Source organism: Neovison vison, chromosome 6 (assembly GCF_020171115.1).
Source record: "Neovison vison isolate M4711 chromosome 6, ASM_NN_V1, whole genome shotgun sequence".
In the NCBI taxonomy this organism is placed as follows: domain Eukaryota; kingdom Metazoa; phylum Chordata; class Mammalia; order Carnivora; family Mustelidae; genus Neogale; species Neogale vison.
In genome coordinates this window covers 214,800,878-214,825,421 of record NC_058096.1, presented here as the reverse complement: position 1 = coordinate 214,825,421, position 24,544 = coordinate 214,800,878, and the positions used below count along the sequence as shown (strand labels likewise).

The following is a 24,544-nucleotide window of genomic DNA, read 5'->3' as shown; positions in this document are numbered from 1 at the left end:
TCCCCCGCCCGCGCCCTCTGCGCCCCGCGGCGCGCACCTCGCCCATGACCGCGATTGGGGTCTCGCCCTTGGCCTGGGCCACTCGATGCTCGATCAGGTAGTACATGTACTCGTCGTAGAGCAGCCGGATGAGGTGGAAAGAACCAAAGCTGGCAGCGCTTCGCAGGGTCAGGTCCCGGATCACCATGGAGCTGCGGGCGGCCGAGAGGAGGCCATCAGGCCCGATGCCACCCCGCGCGCCAGCAAGCCCAGATTCCCGGGTCAGGCCCCGCCCTGGCTTCCCAAGTGCGTCCATCAATGAGAGCACAGGGTCCTCACTCCGCCCACCGCCAACAGCCTCCCTGCCCTGGTGAAAAGGGACCCGAGCTCCAAGGAAGCGTGATCTTCCCTGGTCCCAAATTCCGCGAGGAGGAAGGGCTTCCCCCTATGCCATTTTGGCTAGCCCCGGGACAGGAGGAGCCGGCTCTAGACCCCGCCCCCAGGGGGCGGGGCCTCCCACCCCGCTGTTCCCCGCCCTTCCCCGCCGGGCTCTCGCGGAGCCGGAGCGCACCTGTAGAAGGACCACTTGAGGAGGAAGAGCTTGGCGGCCTTGGGGAAGCCGGCGCTGCCCTGGTAGGGCTTAAGCACCTGGCTCACGACGCCGTCCAGCCAGGCCGCCCACTGCTCCAGTGAGTTCTGCTGCTGCAGGGTCACCTTGAAGTCCTGCTCCAGCCGCTGCACCACGCGGTCCTCGCAGCGGCACACCCACGAGGCCTGCTCCTGGAGGACAGCGGCAAATGCCCGCGGCTCAGCGGCCGCACCCCCCTAGCCCCCGCCGCGCCGCCCCGCGCTCCCCGGCCCTGTCCCGCGCTCACTTGCACGTTGGCGAAGTCCACGCGGTTGAGGTCGCTCAGCATCTGGTTGATCTGCGCGGTGTTCTGCAGCACCGCGCGGGCTGCCTGCGCCAAGTGATTGAGCGACGTGTAGCGTCGCAGCGTCTGCGCAAAGGCGCCGGCTGCTGCCACCTGCGGGGCGGGGGGGGGGTCGCGGATGTGCTTGGGGCTGGTGAGAAACCCCCATCCCCTACCCCAGCCGCTGCAACTTCTCTGAGACTTTCTTTCTCCCCAAAGGGAGGATGTACGTCGTGGCTTTTGTTGGATCAAGGGGTCGGGATTTTCAAATTTAGGGTGGACACCCGAAGGGACCAAAAAAAAAAAAAAAATCACTATAATGTGTCTGACCAGCGTCATTATTTTTAATGAAAGGACACAAGAAATTCACAGAAGACACTGCCTAGAAAGGGCTCGAACTGTTATTCCCTTGAATGTCAGGTTAGGGAGGGTGGAACGTTGTCCATCTTGGTCACTGCTGTGTTCCCAGCATTGAGAACTACGCTGGCACACTGCAGGTGCTCAATAAATGCATGCTGAATAAATGAATGAATGAATACATTTGCTCATTTTTTCATTGGCTCCAGCTTCTACTCTTCCCACCTCCCCACTCCTCACCCCTGTCCAGTGCACCCAGGGCCAATGCTTCAAGGCCCAGTTCCGTATAACCGTCTCATTAACATTTTAAGGACGATGAAAACCCCCTTCTCTTCCTTTTATTTTTTTGCTCAAGAGCAGACACAGCCCATCTAATTCCTCACGTCAGAGTACTTCAGCGTACTTCGTGACTACGCAGCACTGACGAAGAGGGCCACTACTCTGTTCCCTTATGTTTCCCACCCCCCTATTGAAACTGCCTGAAGAGAATTACTTCAAGTTGCATTTGGTTTTTATTTTTTTAAGATACCATTTTGTGTACAGAAACACCACAAAGGGTTGTGTTTTAGAAGTGGGTAAAGACGATAACCCGAAGATCACTGTGAGGGAAGAGGCATGGGGACAAATCCTAGGGCCTCTATGAGGGCGAGGAGAGGGAGGCCCCCAGCCCACAGTTGCACAGCCAGGTGGCAGGAGCTGGGCCCAGCACCCAGGCTGGCCGCTCAGCCCCCGCCTGTGAGGCTGTGCCCAGACCCCTCACACCCTCACCTTCACACGCAGCATCTCCTCAGGGATGTTCACCATGGCATGCGTGAGCCAGCTCTCCAGGCTCTTGGCAAAGTTCCGGATCGCTTGGGTCAAGGCACCTGTGGGTGGCAGCGGGGGCTCATCAGGACCGTGGCGCGTGGGGATGGGGCCGGTGGTGGGGCAGCTGTCCTGCACTCACTGGGGATGGGCCGCAGCACGTCCGGGATGAGGATCTCCACCAGGCCCTGGTACAGCACGTTGTCACAGTGCTTGGTCCACTGCAGCACTGGTTCAAACTTGGAGAGGAGCACCAGGCTGGCCTTGGGCAGCCGCTTCTCAGCCTCATCATGCCTGTAGACAGCCACCCCAGCCCTGAGGTCAGGCTGACACGGGCCCCGATGCCCCCGGGGTCAGCTGGGGATCTTGTACCCTGCACATGAGGCACGGGCGCGCACCCACTGCAGGGAGGAAACAGCTTAGCCGGGGACACTACCCCACATGCTGTCAGACTGATACACAAGACCTGGAGCGGGGGTCGGAAGGTTGTGTGCACCCCGCACACCCCAGGGATCAAGCAGATGCCCCCCTCCACCTGATGTCTGAGCTCTGGCCACCCCTGGGTGCTCTCACTGGGCCCCTCCTTCTCTCCCTCCTCCCCGCTCCCACCAAGGGACTCACACAGCCAGTGGAGGCGCCTCGTTGGGCTGGCTGAGGTTGTATCTCCAGAAGGTTTTCCACAGCGTCTCCACCAGGGTGAACTGCAGGTTCACCATGACGTCGACAATGGCCTGTTGGGGAGTCTGGATGCTCAGGGACATGGGGGTGGGCGGCAGCATGGCTTTCCCTCGCCCATGCCCACTCACCCAGCTGCCCTACCTCACAGTGTTCCCGGTACAGGACCTGGAAGGCCTTGATGTCCCCAGGCCCAACACCCTCGGGGAGGACTTTGCCCTGGAGGTCAAGCTCTGAGAAATCAGGGAGACTCCTCGAGGCATCTGGAGGCAGGAGGGGATGCCGTGAGGCCCTTCATCCTCCCACCTGCCTGCTCCCCTCATGCCTCTCCCTGGGATCTTATCAAGTTATCATAGCTTTCCTCCCAAGCGGGGGTCCCCCACAGGCAGTGGGGAATGGGGCAGCCCCGGGAAGGCAGACGAACCACCTCCACTCTCTCCAGAGGCCCCAGACCCTGGCCCAGACCCCACCCCATGGGCCAGAGCGCTCTCACCCAGGAACTGCTGGTACTGCTGGACCTGGGCGCTGATGTCAGACAGCCCAGTGGCCTGCTGCGGCCCCACGGCCACACCGTTGGTCATGCCCTCCATCTTCTGGATGGGCTTGAGCCTGGAGAAGGGGCGGTTGGAGCACTGAGACAGGCCAGCATGCCCTTCCCCGCCCACCAGCCCAGGGGCTGGCCCCGTCTTCCTACCTTTGCTTCTGCGAGAAGGGCTGGCCCCGCATAGCCATGTGCTGCTGGTCCTCCATGAGCCGCAGCAGGGGCGAGCTGGCCTTGATGCGCAGGCCGTAGTAGTGGTATTTAGAGTTGCCCCTGAGAGGGAGGCAGAGGCTGAGAGCTGGGCAGAGGCTGAGAGCTGGGGGTCCTCCAGCTGTCCACCGGGGACCTTCGCATCACATCTGCCTCCCCCCGGCCAAACGGCCTGGGGAAAAGACCCATGTTCCACGGAGCCAGGGGTGCTGTGCTGGGGAAGTACACGGACTGTGGGTGCCAAGAGAGGTCCTGTGTATCAGGTGAGTTCTGAGAAGACAGGGCCAGTGTCTGGAGAACTCCTCAACCTCCGATCCTGGCACGGGGCAGGAGTCAGCAAGTACTTGTTGACGACTAGTTACAACAAATTGCCAGGCACTGCTCTGAGCCCTTAGCATATACAAATCCCCGCGTTCCTTAACCCTGTCCTACGAAGGGTGCTCCTGGCACCCTCTGGGGACAGAGGAAGAAACTGTGGCACAGAGAGACACAGTACTCTGCCCACGGGTTATGCACATGTAAGTGAATGAGGTGACACATAAGCTGGGAAGGGAACTGGACCCAAGAGATGGGCAGGGCTCACCCCAGGGAGGTGTAAGGGTTGCGAAGGAGAAGAAGGGAAGTGTGGGGTCAGGGGAGGGCCCCTTGTTCCCTCCTACGTGAATCCAGACTTGAAGGCCCTGATTAAAGTACCAACCATGTACAGTGCCCGCACCCTCAAGTTATGTGCATTTTAGCACTGGAAGCCAGATCAGCCACAAGAGAAGCAACACAAAAGGCATGTGGGATGGTGCTCCGTAGTAAGGACGAAAAGCAAGCAGGGAAGGGGAAGGTGGGGAGTGTCAGGGAGGTGGGAGGTGGGGAGTGGGAAGGCTTTTCTTTTAGTTAGGCCAGGGGGCATCTGAGTAAGGAGATGGGGAAAAGCGCATGAATGAGAAGATACAGCGGGTGCAAAGGCCCTGGGGTAGGAGTGTGTGGGTATCAGAGGAAGGGGCCAGTGGAGCTAGAGCAGAGTGAAGGAGGGCATGAGAGGGGTAAACGTGGCCGTGGAGAACTTCGGGTAGGGGTGGGTGGCCCACCTGGTGCCAAGCCGTCGGGTGCGCAGGCCCATGAAGACAGAGCGGATGAGCTTGCCGAAGGAAGCGGCATTGACTGGCTCCAGCTTCTGCTCCTGGCAGTGCAGCAGGTAGTGGCAGTAGAGGGTGCTCCGCGGCAGGCTCACCCCCTCTGCCGTCTCATAGTTGTCTAGGAGCCACTGAACCTGGGGCCGGACCAGGGACAGAAGAGCACTAAGAATCACTTCAGTTTCTCAAGTACTCATTGTGAAGTGCTCTCTGTACCTATTTCCAATTGTGATCCTGACAGCCACACTGCAGGCGACATCATTTCATAATCACGGTGGGGAGTGGGGTGGGGGGAGGGAACTAAATCCCATGGAATTCTCTAGAGCTGCACTGTCCAATGTAGTCACCACCAATCATATGTGGCTATTTAAATTTACTTATACTGAGTGGAAAATGCCAATGTCGGGGCGCCTGGGTGGCTCAGTGGGTTAAGCCGCTGCCTTTGGCTCGGGTCATGATCTCAGGGTCCTGGGATCGAGTCCCGCATCGGGCTCTCTGCTCTGCAGGGAGCCTGCTTCCTCCTCTCTCTCTCTCTGCCTGCCTCTCTGCCGACTTGTAATCTCTCTCTGTCAAATAAATAAATAAAATCTTTAAAAAAAAAAAAAAAGCCAATGTCAAAAGGTCACATGAAGGATGATTCACTGAACTTTCTCAGAATGACAGCATTATAGAAATGGGGAACAGGGGTAGGAGAAGAATCCATGAAACAAGATGGGATAGGGAGGGAGACAAACCATAAGTGACTCTTAATCTCACGAAACAAACTGTGGGTTGCTGAGGGGAGGGGGTTGGGAGAAGGGGGGTAGGGTTATGGATATTGGGGAGGGTATGTGCTTTTGGGTAAATTGGAAGGGGAGGTGAACCATGAGAGACTATGGACTCTGAAAAACAATCTGAGGGGTTTGAAGTGGCGGGGGGGTGGGAGGTTGGGGTACCAGGTGGTGGGTATTATAGAGAGCACAGCTTGCATGGAGCACTGGGTGTGGTGAAAAAATAATGAATACTGTTTTTCTGAAAATAAATAAATTGGAAAAAAAAAAAAAGAAATGGGGAACAGATTCATGGTTGCTGGGGGTTAGGGATGCTGGGAGGGAGGAGGGCGGGGGTTACTATCGAAGGGGGAGCAGGAGAACGATCTTTGTGGCAATGGAGCAGTTCTGCATCTTGACCGTAGCTGAGCGGTGGTTTCCCAAACGTACACCCGTGATAAAAAGATACAAGTAGACACCCACAGGTACCAAGCCCAGTTTCCTGGTTGGATACTGTACTGCAGTTACAAAAAACATAACTAGATGGGTAACAGAGCTGGGGGGGCGGGGACCAGAGGGATCTCCCTGTTCTATTTTTGCAACTTCCTATGAATCTACAGTTATATCAAAATAGTTTAAAGAAAAACAAACTCCAGAGGTCTCTGTACTGAACAGCACAGAGGGGCTATTTCCATCAATGGAGAATGTTCTCGACAGCACTGCTCTGTGAAGCATGTCTGCAAACTTTGGGAAAGGACCCAGAAGGGATCCCATTACGGGGTCATGAAATCAGTTAGGTGGGTCACAGCCAGCACTTAAAACAAGAGACTAGAAGCCAGGCTACATGGATGTATAAGGAAGAGTCTGCCCACTTTCTGAGAAAGCTGCTGTCTTAATTATGTGGTCCAGGATGCACTGCTATGTCAAAGGGCAGTAGTTAAAATCACTCCAGACCCCAAGGTCCAAAAGGATGAGGACTGCCATGGGACCACCAGGCCCTGAACTATCTATAGTCACAGAGCTAGTGAAGGGCCCTCCCCCAAGTGACTCCAGATAAGCCCATGTCTGGGCGGAGAGAGGTTATCTCACTGCCTTCCAGATGGACAAAGAACCTTGCTCAGGGCAGCTCCCCCCATGCTGGGGCCTGCCTCTCCCTCCCCTTACTCTAGACCTGTCGTCATCAGCTATAACCCCAGGAAACAACCCTTCTTGCGGCACCGCTCTAACAGCTTCATGCATATTAGCTGAGGCCCAGAGAGGCTGAGTAACTTGTCTGAGGCTACCCAGCAAGGATCTGATCCCAGAATACCTGCATCTGAGAACTCTGGTGCAACGCTTACGGTGGCTGATGGTGGCGACTGACCACTCACCCACCCCTACCACCCTCTCCCCCCACCCCCCACCACAGCCTGCAGCCACCCTCCTCCCACTGCCAGACTCTGCTGGGCCCCGAGTTGGCACTTACAGTGGCTGGCGAGGCACGGGTGGTGTGGGAGTAGGACTGGCTGGCACTGCCCAGCATGTAGCCGCCCTGGATCACATAGGTTCCCGCTCCGCTGCCGCCGCCGCTGCCGCCGCCGCCGCTGCCACCGCCCCCGCCACCGCCACTGCCTCCCCCGCCGCCGCTGCCGCCGTTGCCACCACTGCTGGCCCCACCCCCGCTGCTGGTGGAGCTGGTGACCACCTGGGTGCCGGACACGTACATGGGCACGGAGCCGGTGCTGGCCACCGCCTGGGAGGTGGCAGGTGTGCTGACCTGGGCGGCGGTGCCCGCGGCCTCGTAGTAGCTGGTGCCCGCTGTCTGGGTGTACAGCGGCGTCTCCGGGTAGGAGTAGGTACTGGAGCGGCTGAAAGAGAAGCAGAGGGAGGAGTCAGAGGGCCAAAGCTGGGTGGTGGTGGGGTCTGTGGGGGGTTCCTGTGGGGCAGACCCCTCCCAGGAAGGTAGCGAGGAGCAGTAGCCCAGTGCAGCCAGCAGTCATCTGTGCTAGCCCAGGCACCCCCGAGGGCTTGGCGGGGCACAATTGCTCATTTAATCATCAAAGCGGCCCCTGGCATGGGAGTCCACGTGTCAGATGTGAAGAAGCCAAGACAGAATGGCTAGGTAACTTGGAACAGGCCACACACTTCAGTCAATCCACACAAAAAAAGTCACGTACCTACTGTATGCTGAAAACTGTTCTAGGCACTGCAGACCCAACAGAGGAGGACAGAGGAGGCCCTGCCTGGGGGCTGATGTGGTGGTGCGGAAGCCAGAGAAGCAAGCACGAAGGTAAATCGAGGACACAGCAGAAGGTGGGCCATGCCCAGGTGGTAAACAAGGCAGGAGGGGGGTGCTGGGGAAGGGGGGGTGGTTTCTATGTCTGCATCCAGTGGCCACCCTGGGGAGCCACTCAGTGATGACTTTTGGTGTGCAGAGGCATGTCCCTTTGAGGCAGCGACATCGTGACCTGGAGCCTTGTCCTCAAGCTGTCCCAGGACCTGAGTCAGAGAATGCAGGCACAAGGCTGAGGTCGTCGCAAGAGTGGGAAAACTGGGTCCATCTTTGGAGGAATGTTAAGAGAAAGGTGACGAGATCCTATGGACGGGTGAGAGAAAAAGAGGAAGGTCCTGCCGAAGAAGCAGCTCCAGAAAATTCTGTCAGGTGAACGGAAGAGGTGGGGAAAGGTAAGGATGAGGTTTCTGGAAGAGGGGGGAGACGAGGGCCATTTCATATCCCCGTCTACATCCATGGTGGTGGAGGGCCCATGGAGGGTGGCAGGTGTCTCATAAGACACTGTGGGGGCACAGTTTCGATTTCGAGCCCTCTTAACATATTAGTGACTAGAAATAACATTAAATGTTAAAAATCCAGAAAGGAAGCAAGGCTGGCCAGGTGGGGCCTGCCTCAGAAGGCACTGTTGGGAGTCTCCCGAAGGAAGCAGGGGGAGGAGACTTATAGGCCTCTGGGGGCAGTGAGGAGAGGGAGGGGGTGTTGGGATTAGGTGGGAATGACAGAAGGCGTGGTCACTGAGCTGAGCCTCCAGCCTGATGGACACCAAGATAAAAGCACCCTGGTCCACACGTACTGAAATGGCACTGAGCAGCACCAACAGCGCATCGCCTGAAGCGGCACCAGCAAGTGCCTTCTCCACCCCACCCCTGGCTCAGCCCGGCCCAGCCCACCCCCCCTCCACACAACACATGCTCCAAAAATATGACTTTGATAGCTATCTGCTGAATGACAGACTGAATGTGTGCGTCTCTGGATGCGGCCTGGACAGAGCCAGGGACAGAGGTGCAGGGACTGTGGCTTTGGCTGGGGGTCGGGGCGACCCTGCTGCCGAAGGGCTGGGCACCCAGTAAAAATCCACTGCGAGAGACAGACAGAGACACACTGCTGCTAACAACTTCACGCAGCAGAAGAATCTGATGGCAATGCGGGGCTACGTGCAATCACACGTACCAATCACGGCGGGAAGAACTTGAACAGAAGCAAACCACAGATGCTACCAGGGGAGGCAGAAGGAGCCAGCGTGGCACTGCAGGGCCAGGGCTTGTGCCTCAGCTCTGCTTCTAACACCCCTGGAGGCCCTAGGGGGCAACTGCAAGGCTAAGAGACTGGCAGCACCAGAAATGAATCAATAGAGCTATGAGGTAGGTGGATGCCATGGACCATGACCATGACCATGACCATGACTCAGGTGCCAGGGTCATGACCCTTGGGATCTGCCACAGCATCATGACCCCTGGACCAAGTTGCTCTATGAGCAAATCCCTAGCATCAGCCCCACTTAGGACAAAGGTGGGGATGTAAGAAAACAACAATGACAAATGTAAAGAAAACCAATGGAAACTTCCAAAAATTAAAACAACAATCACTATAATCCTGGAATCATTACTACAGATGATAGGAGAGGGAAGGTGGTGGGCGGAGGATCCAGGGCAAGAGGGAGCCAGAACTGGTACGAGGGCAGGCCTGGGGCGTGGCATCTGCCCGCTGGGGCACCCGGTCATGCTACAGTGTGTGTGTGCAGCAGCGGGGGTCAGGGGTCACCGAGGGTCGGCCGGGTGGGCACTGGCCACGTCATTCACGCTCCATCTGCACAGTGGAGCACCACGCAGCCGTTTAGGCAGGGGGACTGGGGGCCACTCAGAGAAACATGGAAGAGCGTCAAGATACACCGCTGGCAGAAGAAATAAGAGACAGAACACTGTGCCTGTTTCTGCACAAAAAAGGGGGTAGTTGCTATTCTCAGAATATCTCTGGGAGGAAACAAAGAAACAGGTCACAGCACCCCCTTTGGAGCAGGGTTGGGGTCAGCCGTGAAGAGTTCCTCTTTACTGTTTCCCACTCCCTCTTAAGAAATTCTGTCTTGTAAAAATGGAATTTTCTTTTTCCTTTTCTAAAAACCAGGCCCATCTGACTCCAAAGCCCTAAATGATACCAGGTATCATTAGATCAATGACGGCCTTTCCCAAGCTGTGAGGGTCCCCTCCGCTTTCCCCCTGCCTGGTAGCTATAGGTTATCCTTGGGAAGCACCAGCCCCTGTCATGCTTGGCGCTGGGACTCGGGTGCACACACACACATACACACAAGTCCTAGCAGGGCCCTGGGCAGACCAAGGTCCCATCTCCCGTCCCCTCCCCCAGCCCTCTGCCCACTCACATGGCACTGGCCGTGTAGCTGGCGTCACCACCCTCCACATACTGCACTTGGCTGGAGTACACGTGTGGGACAGGCACCTGCTGGAGCTGCTGCACCTGGCAGGGGAGGAAGGGCACACAGAAGGTCAGGGGTGGGCCAGCTCCTCTGCCTCTGTCCCTAAAGGGCTGGTGGCTGTCCAAGCTCACAAGGACACCTGGCTCCCCGGCTGGAAGGCTGCATTTCTGGGCTTTCTGAACACATCCTGGACAGGGCCAGGTGTCAGAGGCGCAGGGACTGCACTCTCCACCGGGACTGGGAATCGGGTGAGGGTCTGTCAGGAGTGCCAGGACTCTGTGCTTAGGCTGGGGACAGCAAGAGTGGGGCCTGAGGGGACCCCAGGGTCCTACTGTGGGCATGAAAGTTGGACCCCAGGAGGACAGCCAAGCACTGGGACATGGCTGTCGCTGAAGCTAAAGTCAAAGCCAAAGCCTGAAAACTACATACAAACAGTGCCTCAGGGGTGGCGCCTGGAAACTAAGTACAGGATGTTGGGGGCGGAGTCAGAGATCAGGGGTGGGGCCCGGGTTTGTGGGACGGAGCCTGGAATCACTGACAGGGCCTCAGGGGCGGGGCCTGAGTTTCCCACTCCATCCCCCACCCTCTATGGGAGCGAAGCCTGGGACCAGGAACCTGCCTGGGGTGGGGTGGGGGTCAGAGGCGGGTCCCCAGACTGGCCCCGCCGAGGTTGGGGGGGCCTGACGGGCAGCCCGGGGCCGGGTGCGGGCCGGGGCCGGCGGATCCCGCCCCCGCCCGCCCGATGCCCCCCCGCCCAGAAGTCCGCCACCTACTTTGAGGGCCGTGGCGGCCGTGCCGAACACTAGCACCTGGGGGACTCTCTGGATCCTGACCCTCTGGTCGGGGCTGGCTCGGGCCGGGAGCCCGGGCTGTGGCTCGAAGACCACTTTCTGCTGCGGCAGGAGCAGGTGCGGGGGCAGCACGCCCACCAGCTCCACCCACTGCTCGGCGCCCGGCTCGTAATGGGGCGGCGGCGGCTCGGGGCTGCCTAGCTGCGGGACCTCGCCGCTGCGCGCGGACTGGAGCGGCGGCGGCTCTCGGGCCAGCGCGCTCGGCCGGGGCCCGGGCGTGGGTGGCCGGGGCGGCGGCTCCGGCGGCGGCGTGGGCCGGGGCTCCTGCTGCTCTGCCTTCCTAGCGGGAAACTGACTGCCTGAGCTCTGGAGGACAAACAGAGATACTGGGGGGTCACCGGGGGAGGCCGCGGGCGGGGTTCCAGGCCTCCGCCGCCCACCGGGTAGCTGAGCTCACGCAGCAACCCGTCAGATCTCCCACCCGGTGTCTGTGGAAGGGGAGAAGCCAGATCTTTCTTAGCAAAACCTGGGCCCTTGAACTGCCAGGTGTGTGTGTGGGGGGAAGGGCTGAGTCTGCAGCCCACAGCCCCAGGTGGAGCCTGGGGCCGGGCTGGGGCCCTGGAGGACCCCCAGCTCCCTTCCCTCCCGGCGGCCTGCCAGAACTGCACCCCTCCCCAGCCCAGCCAGGGCCCCATCCCACTTTGCCTCCAGGTAGATGGAGGAGACACGCACCTCTTGGGCCACATGAACTGGCTGGAGGCCCTGCACCGTGAGCTGCTGCACAGGGCCGGCTTTGGGCGCCTGTGGAGTGGCTTGGACCACGGACCTCTGGGGAGGGAAAAGGCAAGTTAGACTGGTAACCATGGTGCCCCTGGTGGCCCAGGCATGCTGGAGTACCCCGACACCACGCCCACATGAACTCCTCAGGTAAGGGTCAGGGCAGCCTGGTGGGAAAGGCCACCATTCTGCCACTTTTCCCGCATCACCCTTCACGGAGTGCCTTTTAGATTCATCACTGCACTGACTCTGGGTGCCCAGTCACATGTGTGAACAGAGGCTCATCAGAGTGAGGCCCACAGGAAGTGTCAAAACTGAAGCTGAACTTGGGTCTGAGGGAGTCCTTGCTGTACCCCCCTTACTCTCTACATGGGTTATCCCACACCCCCACATCCCCACGGTGCCCCGGGAATCCTGATATCACCATCAGGGCCCACAGTGAGGGGCAGAGGCTGGGGGCTGATGTGGGGGTTGTTGAGCGGTGGATTAGGACTCAGATCCAGGCCTGGAGGGTCAGAGGGTCTGTGGTACTGGCAGGAACATCTGTGAATCCTTCAGGATGAGGTCTGTGCTTTCCTTTGGGGGAAGAGTCTATACCTTTCATCTGGTTTTCCGAAGGGTTTGGAACCCTGCAACTTGACTGATAACAACCAGATGGCAGAGACGCCTTGCTGCTTAACCTGCTCCAGCTGCCATAACTGGCAGCTCAGAGCAACAGACTCTGGGGGTCCCCAGAATCCACCCTGTAGTCTGAGGAAGAGCCTCTACCCCTTCCAAAGACTGGCCATGGATCTGCAGGTTGGGCTTCCCGCTGGGCTCCCTGGGGGTAAGCCAGGACTTGGCCTTGGGGCTTCCTCTAGGCAACTGAGCCCAAAGAGGCTGCATCATTTCTCAGAGTTTCCAGCGCCTGCTGAGAGCCCAGTGTTAGGTGCCCCCCCAAATGAGGACCAGATTTCACCCCCCAGCAGCCCCAACCGCCCTGCTCCCAGGTTCCCAGGGCAGAACCCATTATTTAGACGAGGATGCTGAGTCTGGAGTGAGATAGTGGCGCTTGCCAAAGGCCCGGATTGCGGGGGAGGGCGCTGCTGAGGCTGTCCCCCCATCTGCTTGGCTCCCACCGACTTTCCCCACCACAGCTCCCACAGACAGTTAAGGAGGCTGCAGAGGCTGCCTGGCCAGGGCCCTTTGCCCCAGCCACTGCCCGCCTTGGCCTGGCACCTCTTGGGTGACGGGGACACTCTGCTGAACGCCGTGGACCGGCAGCTGCTGCGGCACTGTGCCCGTGGGGGCCGCGGCTGTCTTGCTGGAGGAGCTGTTGGCCTGCACTGGTGACCGCTGCAAGGGAAGGAGACACGGGGGCGTCGTCTGGGCACCCAGGCCCTGACAAAACCCTTTTCAGGAGGGTTCTCCCAAGAGCTGTTGGGGGCGGGTGGCAAGCCACAGAGATCTCAACCTCCTCTACTGGAAAGTGGTCAAATTCCATGAATCCGAATCCCAAGTCCCTGCCCCGATCACTCCCAGGCAAAGCTGGGGGTCCGGCCCAGAGGTACTGGTAGACCCATCCTCCCCAGCGAAGATGGCCTCAGCTCAGAGGCCACCCATTGCTGCCACAATCAGAGACACTGCAGCCCTCAGGTGAGGGAATCCCCATTTAACAGATGACGTGCTAAAGCACGGGTGGGAACGGGTGGGAAGGGATGTCCCAAGGCCACACAGCTGATTGGTGGCACCAGGCACTGACCCCAGGCAGACTGTCTACAGGTCCCTGTTGGCTCTGGGCCATGCTGTGGCACTGTGTATCATCAGCTGTTTCACACAGAAAACACTGGGCTCAGAAGGCTCCAGAGCCCCGGCCAGCATCCCCCAGGAGAAATGGCTGAGCTGGGGCCCTGACCCCAAGCTCCCGATGCTGCCACCCATGCTCCCAGCTGTCTGTGGCCTGCTGGCCTCTGACATCCTCACTGGTGTTTGGGGGGGGCGGTTCCCCAGAGCCCACCCTGGTAGTCTGAGGAGCCTCTACCCGTCCTGAGTGGGGCCGGACTTTGGAGGAACAAGTGGGCTTGGGGGACAGGGACCCCTCCAGGTGTATGCTGGGGGTACATGGCCAACCTGGGGAGGTACAGGCACAGCTGGTGGGGCCACTACCTACCTCAGGTGGTGAGTGCACCTGCTGGGGGCCGTGCACTGTCAGGGAAACCTGGCCACCCTTGCCGCCTGTGGCTGTGCTCTGCACCACCAGACGCTGCGTGGGGAGAGCCTAGAACCAGGAGGGAAAAGGACCACAGTTCACTCCCAACAGCCCGTCTTGGTTTTCCCAAGCACAGGACACTATCCCAGGCGATGCCCCAGTGCTGCACACCTCTTAGCTCACAGAACTACCCCCAAGTCCCAGTGCAGCCCTGACAGTAACCGCACTTCACAGAGAGGCTCAGGATGGGAAGAGTGCTTGCCAGAAGTCCTGGACCAGTAAGTGGCAGAGTCAGGGTCTGTGTCCGGGGAGCCCGGCTGCACAGGGCACGCGGGATGGTTCTCACCCTTGAAGCCTGATGGGACTTTGTCCCGTTCTGTGCTGAGCCCTGCCACCCTGCCCACAGCCTTCTGGGGGACAGACCACCACCATGCACTCACAGTCCCTGTGCTGGCTACGGGCTCTTGGCTCCTAAGTGGCATTGGGTTCTCTGCTTTGAGACACTGGGGCTGGACCTGAAAGTCGCCTTCCTCACTGCTACTCCTCAGTTCTGTCTATTAAGAGAAGGCGTGCAGGTCATCCTTCCCCGATGGCCCCTGACTGCCACGGTCTCACTTGCTGGAGCAGCAAGTGGGGAGGCGACCGGATAGAGCTTTTGTCCTTGATGCTGCTGCGGGCAGATCTGCGCAGGCCACAGGGGGTTGGTGGTGCACCCAGGGCAGGGGTGGGGGGGGTGGGGGCAGGGGGAGCACTGTGAGGCCAGGGCTGGGTGTGGCAGCCTTACCTGCTGGGGCACTGGGATGTTGGTGAGCTGGAGGGGTGACACATGGCCCGGCTTGGCCTGCACGCTCGTCTGGACCAGCAGACGCTGTGAGGACAAGGAGTAAGGACCTGAGCCATGCTAGCTTCCCCGGGGAGGCCTGGCCCAGGTGGGTGGAAGCGGGGGCTGAAGTGGGCATCTTGATAAGAACATGGGAGCAGACAGGAGGCAGCGAAGCCAAGCACCCGTGACCAAAGTCACCACCGCCCCCTCACGGACACTCCTGACCAGCCCCGGGGGGAGGAGTGTGTCCTACCTGCTGGGTGCCCTGCACCTGCTGAACCACCTGAGTGGGGACTCCGGTCTGGCTGGCTGTGGAGCCTGGGCTGGCCTCTGATACAGTCTCACTGGCCCGCATAGCGCCTTCTGCAAGGACGGGTCACTGGGTCAGCTCTGCCTGTCGTCCCTACCCCCACCCGGAACCTGAGCCTGAACCCACGAGAATGGCCGGGCCTCTCCAGCAATCCTGCCTGCCTCCTGGCCAGCCCTAACACTGCCCATGGGGGTGAGCCTGAAGGACCTTTGGTCCTTGCCAGGCAGAAGCAGCTCCACCCCACCCCACCTCGTCCCAAAACCAGACTAGAAGGGGTGGCCGAGGAGCCAAGGTGCAGCAGGGGCCCCCCAGAGGCCTGGATCCCTTTTCCCAACAGATAGGATCCGTGGGCAGTCAGGGACTGGCCTCCTAACCTGGAGTCTCAGCAGCCCTAGAAGGACCAAGGGGCTGGGGCCACCTTCCTCGAGATGACTCCTGGCTTCCCAAGAAAAGAAGATGGTCCGAAGAGTGACCCTAGAAGGCCTTGCCAGCCTGTGGCCAAGCATGCCCTCCCTCTCCACGGCCCCAGCCTCCCTGTCCTCAGTGGGACGGGGGCAGGAGGGGGCTTGGAGGGGGACAGGCAGGTACTCACGCTGACAGGCAGCCGAGAAGAGGCAATCGTAGAACATGGTGCCCCTACCCCGCTCCTACCCCCGTCTCTCCAGGGGAACCTGCCCCACACTCCTCACTCCTCACCCACCTCTCTGGGAACAGCAGGGTGCGCGGGCGCGCGGGAGGCTTTATACCCGCAACCTTGGGGAGCTAATCCCCCGCCCCTTAGATGCAGAGCTCCCCAGCTGCCCTCTTGGAATAAACACCCTCCTCCCGGCAGGCGTAGCCCAAGCATGGCCGTCCCTGGGCTGGGGCCTTGCTATGAAGTCAGGAGGGAGACTGGTACCTGGAGATGCTATCGGGTGGGCACAGGTCAAGTTTCATGCACATCTCACTGAGTGATTAAGAAGGGAGCTGAAAAGGGGAGAGGCTCAGAGGGCAAGTGTCCTTGAGAGATGCTGGATGGAAGACCCCCCCCCATCCCCAGCCAGGACACCATCCACCCTGCTCCCTCCATGAGGCCTCGCTTGCTCCCAGTTCCAGAGGACAGGCTGGGGCTGTGGGGCGCATATGTGCCTGCCCTTCCTCCGGTCTGCTACCAGGAGCCAAGGTCCCAGTGCTACCTCCTTGTGTGTGGGGGGGGTCCCCTGGCAGGACAGGAGGGGGTGGGGAAGGAGTAATAGGAGTAACTAGAGTGTTTCCAGCAGCCCAGGTGCTGTGCTAGGGTCTTCCTGGGTAGCCGGAGACAGAAAGAACTTTTATTACCCCCATTATGGGGTAAGGCAAGAGACCGGGAGAGAGGAAGTGACCTGCCCAAGGTCACCCAGCTGGGAACTGACATGCCAGGAGGCTGGCCCGTTATCTGTGCCCACATAAACCTCACATTGTGCATGGAAATCTAGAGCCTCAGGTCATGCTTGGGCTGACACCCCGAGGGCAGTGGTGACCAGTAAGGTGAGGGTCTATGGGAATACCACTTTAGGACCAGAGCATCCCTAGCCTCCAAAGTGAGAAGCTGGGCCTCAGCTATGTGGGGACACAGGGAGAGGGGGCCTGGCCAGGGCAGAAGTGCAGTCCCAGGTAGATGCAAGAACCTCAGGGACCAAGTCCAGGGCAGGGCTCATGAATGTGTTATGTACTGGGTGTAGGGGGAGTGGCGGCCAGATGTGGGAGGTGGTGCTGGGGAAAGCCTCCCATTGGCCACACGTGGACGGGCACTGGAACCACCTCAGGCCTGCCTGGCCAGCTGCCTCTGTAGCCAATTCCAGGAGACACCATCTCCTACTTGGCTACACTCTTCCCCTGCATCTAGGTAGGCTTCTCTGAGTAGTGAGGGAGGGAGCCCTCACCGAGAGGGGCCCCTGGGGAGAAACCCGAGAAAGCCCTAAGTCACGTGTGGGGCTGTGATACACCTGGGTGTCTGTATCTGTGGGACACGGGGAGCCAGGCCCAGCCCAAGGAATGGCACCCAACTGAGGCGGCCTCCGACGGGTTTTTGCCTAGTTCAGGGTGGACAGTGAGTGGGGGTCTGGCCCCAGCTACCCAGGCCTGGAGGCTCGGAAGAAAATGCCGAGGCTGATCCTTCAGTCAGTGGGACCCTTAGCATTTGAGAGGCCTGGGGACCTGCTGATATCAGGGACCTGCCTGGGATGGGGAAGCCCCAGGAAACAGTCTAGGCTGGCTCTCAAGGCTGGGACCCTCACATCTGCCAGGCATGCCGGGCTGTACCCTGAGGATAAGCAGGTGAGATTCTAGAGTCTACTGTCCGGATGAAAGGCTTCCTGTGTGTGCGCGTCCCTGCCTGCCCGTGTCCTGCCCTCGTTTTGTGTGTGTGTGTGTGTGTGTGTGTGTGTGTTGGGGGTTGGAGTATTAAGTCTGCAAGCCTCTGCATCTGTCTGTCCGCCTTCTCCATTCTGGGCATGTGCATGAGACCAGGGAGGGCCCCCACAGTCTCAAGTCTGTAGTCAGGAAGTGGCAGCTGATTTCCTGTCCCTCAATCTGATGAGCATCTCTTCCTCCCTGGGCCCTGCACTTCCCCACTGAGACCTGTTCATGTCTCCAGTGCCGCGAGCTCTGAGGGGGAAGACTGAAGGAAGCCCGAGAGGCTTGAAGACGAGCTGGGGCCCCATGCCTCTCGGATGGCGGAGGCGAGGGGCGTCTGGCTCCCTCCCTCCTGATCCTTTGCTCCTGGAGATGACTTCAGTCAGGGCCTCTGAAAGGGCCGGTGGCTCCTGGGTCCCTTGTCTGTCCTGACCATTTCCCCAGCTGTGCTGGGAGATGCTGAGAAACAGCCCCCATCTCTCTCACGGACACAAGTCTTGCTGGATTCCCAAGACTCCGAGTGCAAGAGAAGCAGGGAAGAACGGCTGGCCGCACACGTCCCTTCAGCCCAGCGCTGTCTGTCGCGGGCAGGTTTGCTTTCACCTTCCTGGGGGTGTCAGGACCCACAGTGTCCTCCTTCTGCCCCAAGTGTCAGGTGCGAGTGTGGCGGCCTGCGAGGACAGGGCCTTACAGATCTAGAGGGCTGTTCCCGAGCAGGGAAACTGGAGCTCCCTTCCCATCAGCTCCAAAGACACCTTAGGGCAGAGCCCACGAGGACCGGGCTGAACGAGCTGCCTGTGGTGTCGTTCCCAGCTGGCTTCCAGCCTGGGCTCCAAGGTGGGTCTGGGGCCCCGCCTGTCCTCTCCCTGCGTCTCCCCGGATCCCTGGTCAGATGCGATTGCTCTGGCTCCTGCGGAGCCCCAGGCACCTTGCTGCAGCCTTTACTGGTGTCAGTTACCCCCCACCCCCACCCCGCCACGCCTGGGACAGGCTCAAGTGGCCCAAAGGCTACCCTTAGCTGAAAAGGGACACTAACCCAGGAGAGGGTCACGGAGGAATGCTAGGAAATCACTGCAAGGGGGTGGGGGAAGGGTAAACGGGGCAAATAGAATGACAAGGTGCAGCCAACCTCCTCTTCCTCAGAAAAGGTATCAAGGAAGCATCACCCAGTCACCCTTCAGAGGACAGCCTCACTGCCGCTGGAACAGGGAGCAACAGGGCAAAGGACCCCTGTGAAAGGCCGTCAAGGTACCATGAGACCAAGAAGGAATCCTGAGAGTCGCACCAGCAGCCCAGCAGCACAGACCGGCCTTGTGGTGCACTGGGGGATCCGGGGAGCGGGAACAAAGGCCTTGACCTCTAAGCACCAGAGACCCCCGGGGCATGCAGCAGGAACTGGAGAGGCTGAGGAGGAGAGACGAATGTGCTGGGAGTCGGGGTGCTCTGGGGCCTCGAGCCATGTGCCCTCTCCGGACCCTTGCCCTGAGGACCCTGGAGCCCCAAAGCAGCCAAAGCCAGCACCTAGGAGGTCTAGAGCCAACGGGATGCCCTGTAGGCTGACCAAAGTCCTCCAGCAGTGACAGGCGAGGCCTCCCACCTGCTCTCAGCTGCCCGGGGCTAGCAGACTGTGAGGGCTGCGATGGGTCGGGCCAGATTTCTAGTGGCTGTTCATGGCACAGGGACGTGGCAGACAGAGCCCCGCCCTCAGGGACAAGGGACGGACATCCTCACCATCATCAGCACTTCAGGTGACATGAGTGTTAAGAAGAAAAACAAAGCAAAGTGAGGACACAGGGCGTGAGCAGTGGAGGTGGGGGGGTGTGGGCATCAGGGAGGCAGCATCTGAGCGGACACCAGAACACAAGGGCCGAGCCACCAGGGGGTTGGGGACGGAGCGTTCCAGGCAGAGGGCACTGCAAATGCAAAGACCTGGAGGCCAGACTGAGCCTTGTGGGGTTTTGCCGCTGCGGGAAGGCCAGGAGGGCTGGAGTAGGTGTGGGAGGGAACGGATGGGGCCGGCTGAGGCTTGGTGGGCTGACAGGACTTCAAGACGGAAGTTGGGAGGCTAGGAAATTGTCAGCAGGGGATCCAGGCAGTGTGGAGCTTTTAAAGCCCTTCCCTAGTGGAAGGGGCCACAGGGGCCAGCCGTCCTCAGAGGAGAACGCCAAAGTCACGGTTTCTCAGGCAGTGACTCCAGGGCCATCTGCCTCAGAATCACCTGCATCGAACTGGGCTGTGATGGGCTCCCTCCTGGTCAGTGCAGGGGTGGACAGTGACCATCGAGGGCGGAGGCTGAACTGGGCTGGGGGCCCTGGAGGTGGCAGAGGTGGTAAGTTCTGGGAGCAGAAGCGGGGACGAGAGGTCTTGCTCAGAGATGGGCCGGGCAGGAATCCGTGCTGACCCAGGCCCAGGGCTGCTGTTTGTTAGGATGAAAAAGTCTCAGAAGAGGGTGTGATTGGATGAGGGGAAAAATCCAAGGTTCTATTCGGCAGTGCTGGCTTGAGAGGCCGTTCCATCCTGAGTGGATGCGTCACAGGTGGCTGGGGTTCACGGCCATAGCCCAGGGCGCAGGCCGTGGCGGGGGCATGTTGTTAGCACCAAGGTGGCAGTGGAAGCTGAGACGCTGGACTAGGCCCCTATGAAGGGCGATGAGGAGGAAGCAGCAAAGGGGATGGAGAAAGGAGGCAGGAAAGTAGGTAGGGACCAGGGCAGGGGGCGGTTCCGGGAGGAAGGGGACAAGTATGTCAGGTACTTCCCAGGGACCGAGGAAGAGGAGTACCAAGAATGAGCAGCAGATGGGCAAGGTGGGAGCTCTGGGCGACTGGAGTGACTGGGGTGCAGGAGGGGAAAGGCAGAGGCAGCAGAGGAGAGAGCACAAGTTAAGGAAGGGAGGGTGAATCCTTCAAGGAATTCTGACTTAAAAGGAAGTGAAGACGTGGGCAGCAGCTGAAAGGGTACAGGAACTGGGGTTTCCGATTAAATCGGGAGGTGTCTCCTCTCAGCAGGTCAGTGGGACAGATTTGCAAGAGAGGGACCAAGCGATAAAGCCTTGGAGGGGATGGCCTGGGATTCGCAGAGCTGGTGGCTCCAGATGACCCTGGGAGGCGTGAGGCTGGCTCAGGTGAGATGGGGTCCTTCTTGATACGTGGTGGCACCTGTTCCCAGGGAGGTAGGCAGTGGGATCAGGGGTAAGGAGCACAGAATCAGACAAGACGATGGAGGTGGGGGTGGGTTTCTTGTTGCAGGGGGGAGCATGCTGGTGAGAAAACCTAGCAGAATAACTGGGCGGTGCCGGGAACAGGCCAGAGATTAGTGGCCTGGGGACCCTGGCCATGTCCATGGCTGGTGCTCTCACATGGCTCTCACATGACATCCCTCCAGACCAGTCCCTGTGGTAAAGAGTCACCACCCTCATCCCTCTCTGGGGACCTCCACACTGCCAGGAACCTAAGGGAGGCGCTCAGGGCCCCGGCTACACCTGCTCTGGTCCCACGGGGCCATGTCAGCTGCGATGTGTCACTCTACATTGCCCTATCTTCCTAAACCCAGTCTTGACCTGCCCCTTCCACAGCCTCCCAAGATACCTTTATGATTTCCATCCAATCCTTTTCCACTCTGGAAAGATCAGGCCGAGGTGGAGTGTGTGGTTCACCACATTCTCCCCGCTCCGCTAAACACACTGGAAGCCACAGATGATGCCCAGCCCTGGTCTGAGCTCCACCTTCTCAGGGGAATGACTGCCTGCCCTGACCCTCTGCTCCCAGTTCCTTTCTGCTCGGCCCAGCTCGGCCCATCTCCATCCTGGAAGAACTGGGGCATGGGGAAGATGGCCTAGGCACGAATCAGGGTGCCACAACCTAAGCTTCTGGATCGCTTTCTCCATGGCTGTAAGGGGAGCCACTGTGAGAAATGGGTCCTTGGCCATATGATCACAAAACTGCCCAACCAATGGCCTCCCTCGGCCCCTGGGTCCCGCCAGAACCGAAAAGGTTGCATCTCGGGGAGGCCTCCCAGCTGGCCTCCATGCAATGCCTCCGAGAACACCTCGCACGTATCCCGAGCCCACGAAGCTGTTACCAGCCCTCTACGGAGGAAACAGGCAGAGCGGCCGAGGGTGTGGTAAGGAACGACTCAGGCCAGGAGTGCAGCGGCTGGGCCCTCACCTTCCATCTCCGAGAGATGCTTGCGAACTTTAAGTCTCCCATCCAGTCCTTCCCTCAAGTGGCAGTTTACTTGGGGACAGCGACAGAAACAGCCCTAAGAGCTGCCCCAGTGGGAAGGAGTTTAGGTGGACAGAAGCCTCGCTGCTCGGCCTAACGACTCCTTCCCCAGAAACACCCTCCCAAGTCTCCCAGGGGAAAGCCGGCAAATCTGAAAGCGGCCGTGCTGGTGACAGGCCCAGTGACAGCGGGAGGGCATCACTGTGCCCCCCACATCCAGGATGCCTGGCTCCCCAGACTCCTCTCTGAGTTATTCACAGAGCACGCTGGCTCCGAGCGCGTGTCCACTTACCAGAGACGGTGACCACGATGTACTGCTGGGACGCCGGGGACGGGGCAGGGGCGCCGGCCGGCTGCGAGGGCGTGGGGGTGGCCGGCAGCTCTGTCACGTACTGCTTCTGGCTGCCTGGTGGCTGCGCCTGGGGCTGGGGGCTCTGCAGCTCAGTGACATACTGGGGCTGGGGGGTGGCGGCGGTGGCAGGCGGCTGGGGGGGCTGGGGCGCCGCTGGTGGCGGCGGGGGCTGGGGCGGGGCCTGCGGTGGCGGGGCTGGCTGCGGGGCTGCTTGAAGCTCGGTAACGTACGCTGGTGTTGCCATGCCAACAGTGGGGAAAATGATAATAAATAAGGCTTTTTTTTTTTCTTCCTTGGGAAGAAGAGGAGGAGGAGGGAAACAGAAAAAAAAAAAAGAAGGAAAAACAAGAATTAATCGACAAGCAGAGGAAACCAGGGACAGTTCCTGGCTCCCTAGAGACACGTTTAGGTTCGTCACTAACTTAATTAAATCTGGAGGCTGGTGGCCAGATCCAGCCAGCCCATCACTGCAGGGGAACTGGTTACGGACTGAGACTGATCTCTGCCTCTTCCACTCACCCCAGTCCAGGACTTCTGCCTTCTTCCTCCCCGGGCCCTGGTGCCCGGAGCACCCCTGTGCTAAAAAGGAAGGTTGGGGAGGGTGGGAGACACACGGCCCCTCTCTCCCGAGGACTCATGCAGCCTGTGGCGGGGGGAGTGCTTCCTCTACATTGTTTCATTTTAAACTTTGCAACAACCGTGTCTGGGTTTGGGTCTGCTCGGCCAGATGAGGAGCTGAGGCTCAGAGAGGTTGAGGAACTTGCCCCAGACCACACAGCAGGCAGAGGCGAAATCCTGGGCATTCTGAGCACAGCAGCAGTTGGCTAACTGCTGGAAGGTAAAGTCCTGGGGAAAGCTGCCTTCCGACTGGCCTGTCCCAGTTCCCTACATGCCTGTTGTTTGGGCTTGGATTCTTGGCTGAGTATCATTTCCAGTGGGGCACCAGAAAGGGAAAGGTGTTTGAGTCCAAAAAGCCCTTAGAGCAGCTTGTGACCACAGGGACGTTCAGGCCCTTGAATGGACCAAAATGGGCTACGATACCAGATATGAGCTCATCCCAGGAAGAGTGCCCTTCTGAGTCCAGGGGCGCTGGGCTGAGAGCAGGCCCTAGCCACAAAGCAGGCTCCCCAGTCACTGCTGACCTCGGAATGGGACTGGCCCAACCAGGCAGAGGTAGCTTTTTGGGCTGCTGAGGGCTTGTATTCCCTCTCCCAGGTCCTGGTCTAGGCAACCCATCCCTCTTGCCTAGCTCTGTCCCGTCTAGCTCACGGCCCCCCATGCCTGTGCTAAGCGCCATCCTCTCTCTCACCCCAGCCCTGCCTCATCAGAAGAAGGGCACATGGCTTCCCTGCTGCCCACACTAACCAGTGCCATCCCCAACCCCTGAGCATTTGAGGATGGTGGAACCAACACTGGAGTGGGAACGAGGAGAAGCTCCAGTCCCCATACTTTCATGGCCCCTGCCTGGCCCAGGGAAGTATTTAAGTTGAATAGTCCTGCCCGCGTTCGGTCGTCGGTGACACTCGCAGGCACTCCAAGCCCCCAGGGCCACTGAGCCAGAGGCCTTTCTGCACTAACCCTGGAGCACCTCTGTGCCATCATGTGCCAGGGGGCGGCCCTCCGGCCACGGGTGGCTAAGAGTGGGATCTGCAAGAGGAAGGGGGTGGGGAAAGCAACTGCTGCTGGGTGACCAGAAGCCCCATGAGTCTCTGCTGTGCTTGCCTCTGTCCCGCAGCCCCCTGAGGGAGGAGCCACCATAACCATTTCACAGATGAGGAACACCGTGTGAAGGGTGCCCAGCAACTGGTAAAAGACGATTTGAATCCAGGTCTTTCTGATCTCCAGATGTGTGCCCTTAGCCTCCAGCCCTACTTGGAGCCAAGCACGGGGCTCGTTTTATTTCTTACACTCAGTAAATAGCATCACCCCTGTTTCTCAGACAGGGAGACCTAAGCCCCATCCACAGAGATTCAACACCTGCCACACAAAAGAAAAAGTCACTTTCCCCCAGATCCTGCCCTCCCAAACTCCTTTCTGCCAGCATCAGAGGGGCTAGCTACCTCCTGGGGGCTCGTCACACCCCTGGACCAAACTCTGGTCCAGGCCAGGAGCTGATCAGGTCTGTCTGCCTGGTGTCAGACCCACCTCGACACGAACCCTGACCTGCCTCTTCATTCACAAACATGTTACTGACCTTCCTCTGGGCCTCAGTTTCCCGATCTGTACTGGGGATAATGAGAACACTAACTCAGAGGGCTGTCATAAGGATCCAATGATACAAGCCCAGTGCCCAGTAAGGGCTGAGACGTGGAAGCCATTCTTATCCTTGAACTGAACAAATGCCCATGCCAGGTGGAGATGGAGAAGCGAGGGGAAGGAAACACATTCCTCGGGCTCTAGGAAGGAGGTGCCCAAGGGGAAATCAAACTCTGGTGTTCATCAGCATCACCTGCATAGCTAGTTAAATGCAGATTCCTGGGTGCTTCTGCCCAAGGAGTCTGGGATGGCCCCAGAGTCTGCTGTTTGAGCTGACTCTCCCTCAGGATGATTCCAAGCTTGCTGGCCTTGAGGGAACTCTCTGGAAAACCCTGGCCTGGGCTTTCTCGGCCCTAGCAGAGCGTGCTCCCTTGGTACCGCCCACAAGGAAAGGGCTTTCAAAG

The 24,544-nt window shown here is 59.4% G+C and overlaps 1 protein-coding gene across 1 annotated transcript in view; it reads right to left on the bottom strand.

Annotated features, from left to right (window-relative positions):
- Window positions 1–24,544, bottom strand: part of RFX1 (regulatory factor X1) — a 30,880-nt gene that overhangs the window by 1,638 nt on the left and 4,698 nt on the right. The window contains exons 2-19 of the mRNA XM_044254048.1: window positions 21,825–22,176; window positions 14,883–14,992; window positions 14,591–14,674; window positions 13,768–13,875; window positions 12,837–12,953; window positions 11,574–11,669; window positions 9,997–10,091; window positions 6,816–7,197; window positions 4,557–4,738; window positions 3,421–3,540; window positions 3,220–3,335; window positions 2,871–2,989; window positions 2,673–2,782; window positions 2,194–2,345; window positions 2,016–2,113; window positions 855–1,004; window positions 551–759; window positions 38–191 (exon numbers count right to left, since the gene is read on the bottom strand). Of these exons, the coding sequence (XP_044109983.1) occupies window positions 38–191; window positions 551–759; window positions 855–1,004; window positions 2,016–2,113; window positions 2,194–2,345; window positions 2,673–2,782; window positions 2,871–2,989; window positions 3,220–3,335; window positions 3,421–3,540; window positions 4,557–4,738; window positions 6,816–7,197; window positions 9,997–10,091; window positions 11,574–11,669; window positions 12,837–12,953; window positions 13,768–13,875; window positions 14,591–14,674; window positions 14,883–14,992; window positions 21,825–22,128 (2,706 nt within the window). The 5' untranslated portion in view covers window positions 22,129–22,176. The remainder of the gene's footprint in view (window positions 1–37; window positions 192–550; window positions 760–854; window positions 1,005–2,015; window positions 2,114–2,193; window positions 2,346–2,672; window positions 2,783–2,870; window positions 2,990–3,219; window positions 3,336–3,420; window positions 3,541–4,556; window positions 4,739–6,815; window positions 7,198–9,996; window positions 10,092–11,573; window positions 11,670–12,836; window positions 12,954–13,767; window positions 13,876–14,590; window positions 14,675–14,882; window positions 14,993–21,824; window positions 22,177–24,544) is intronic.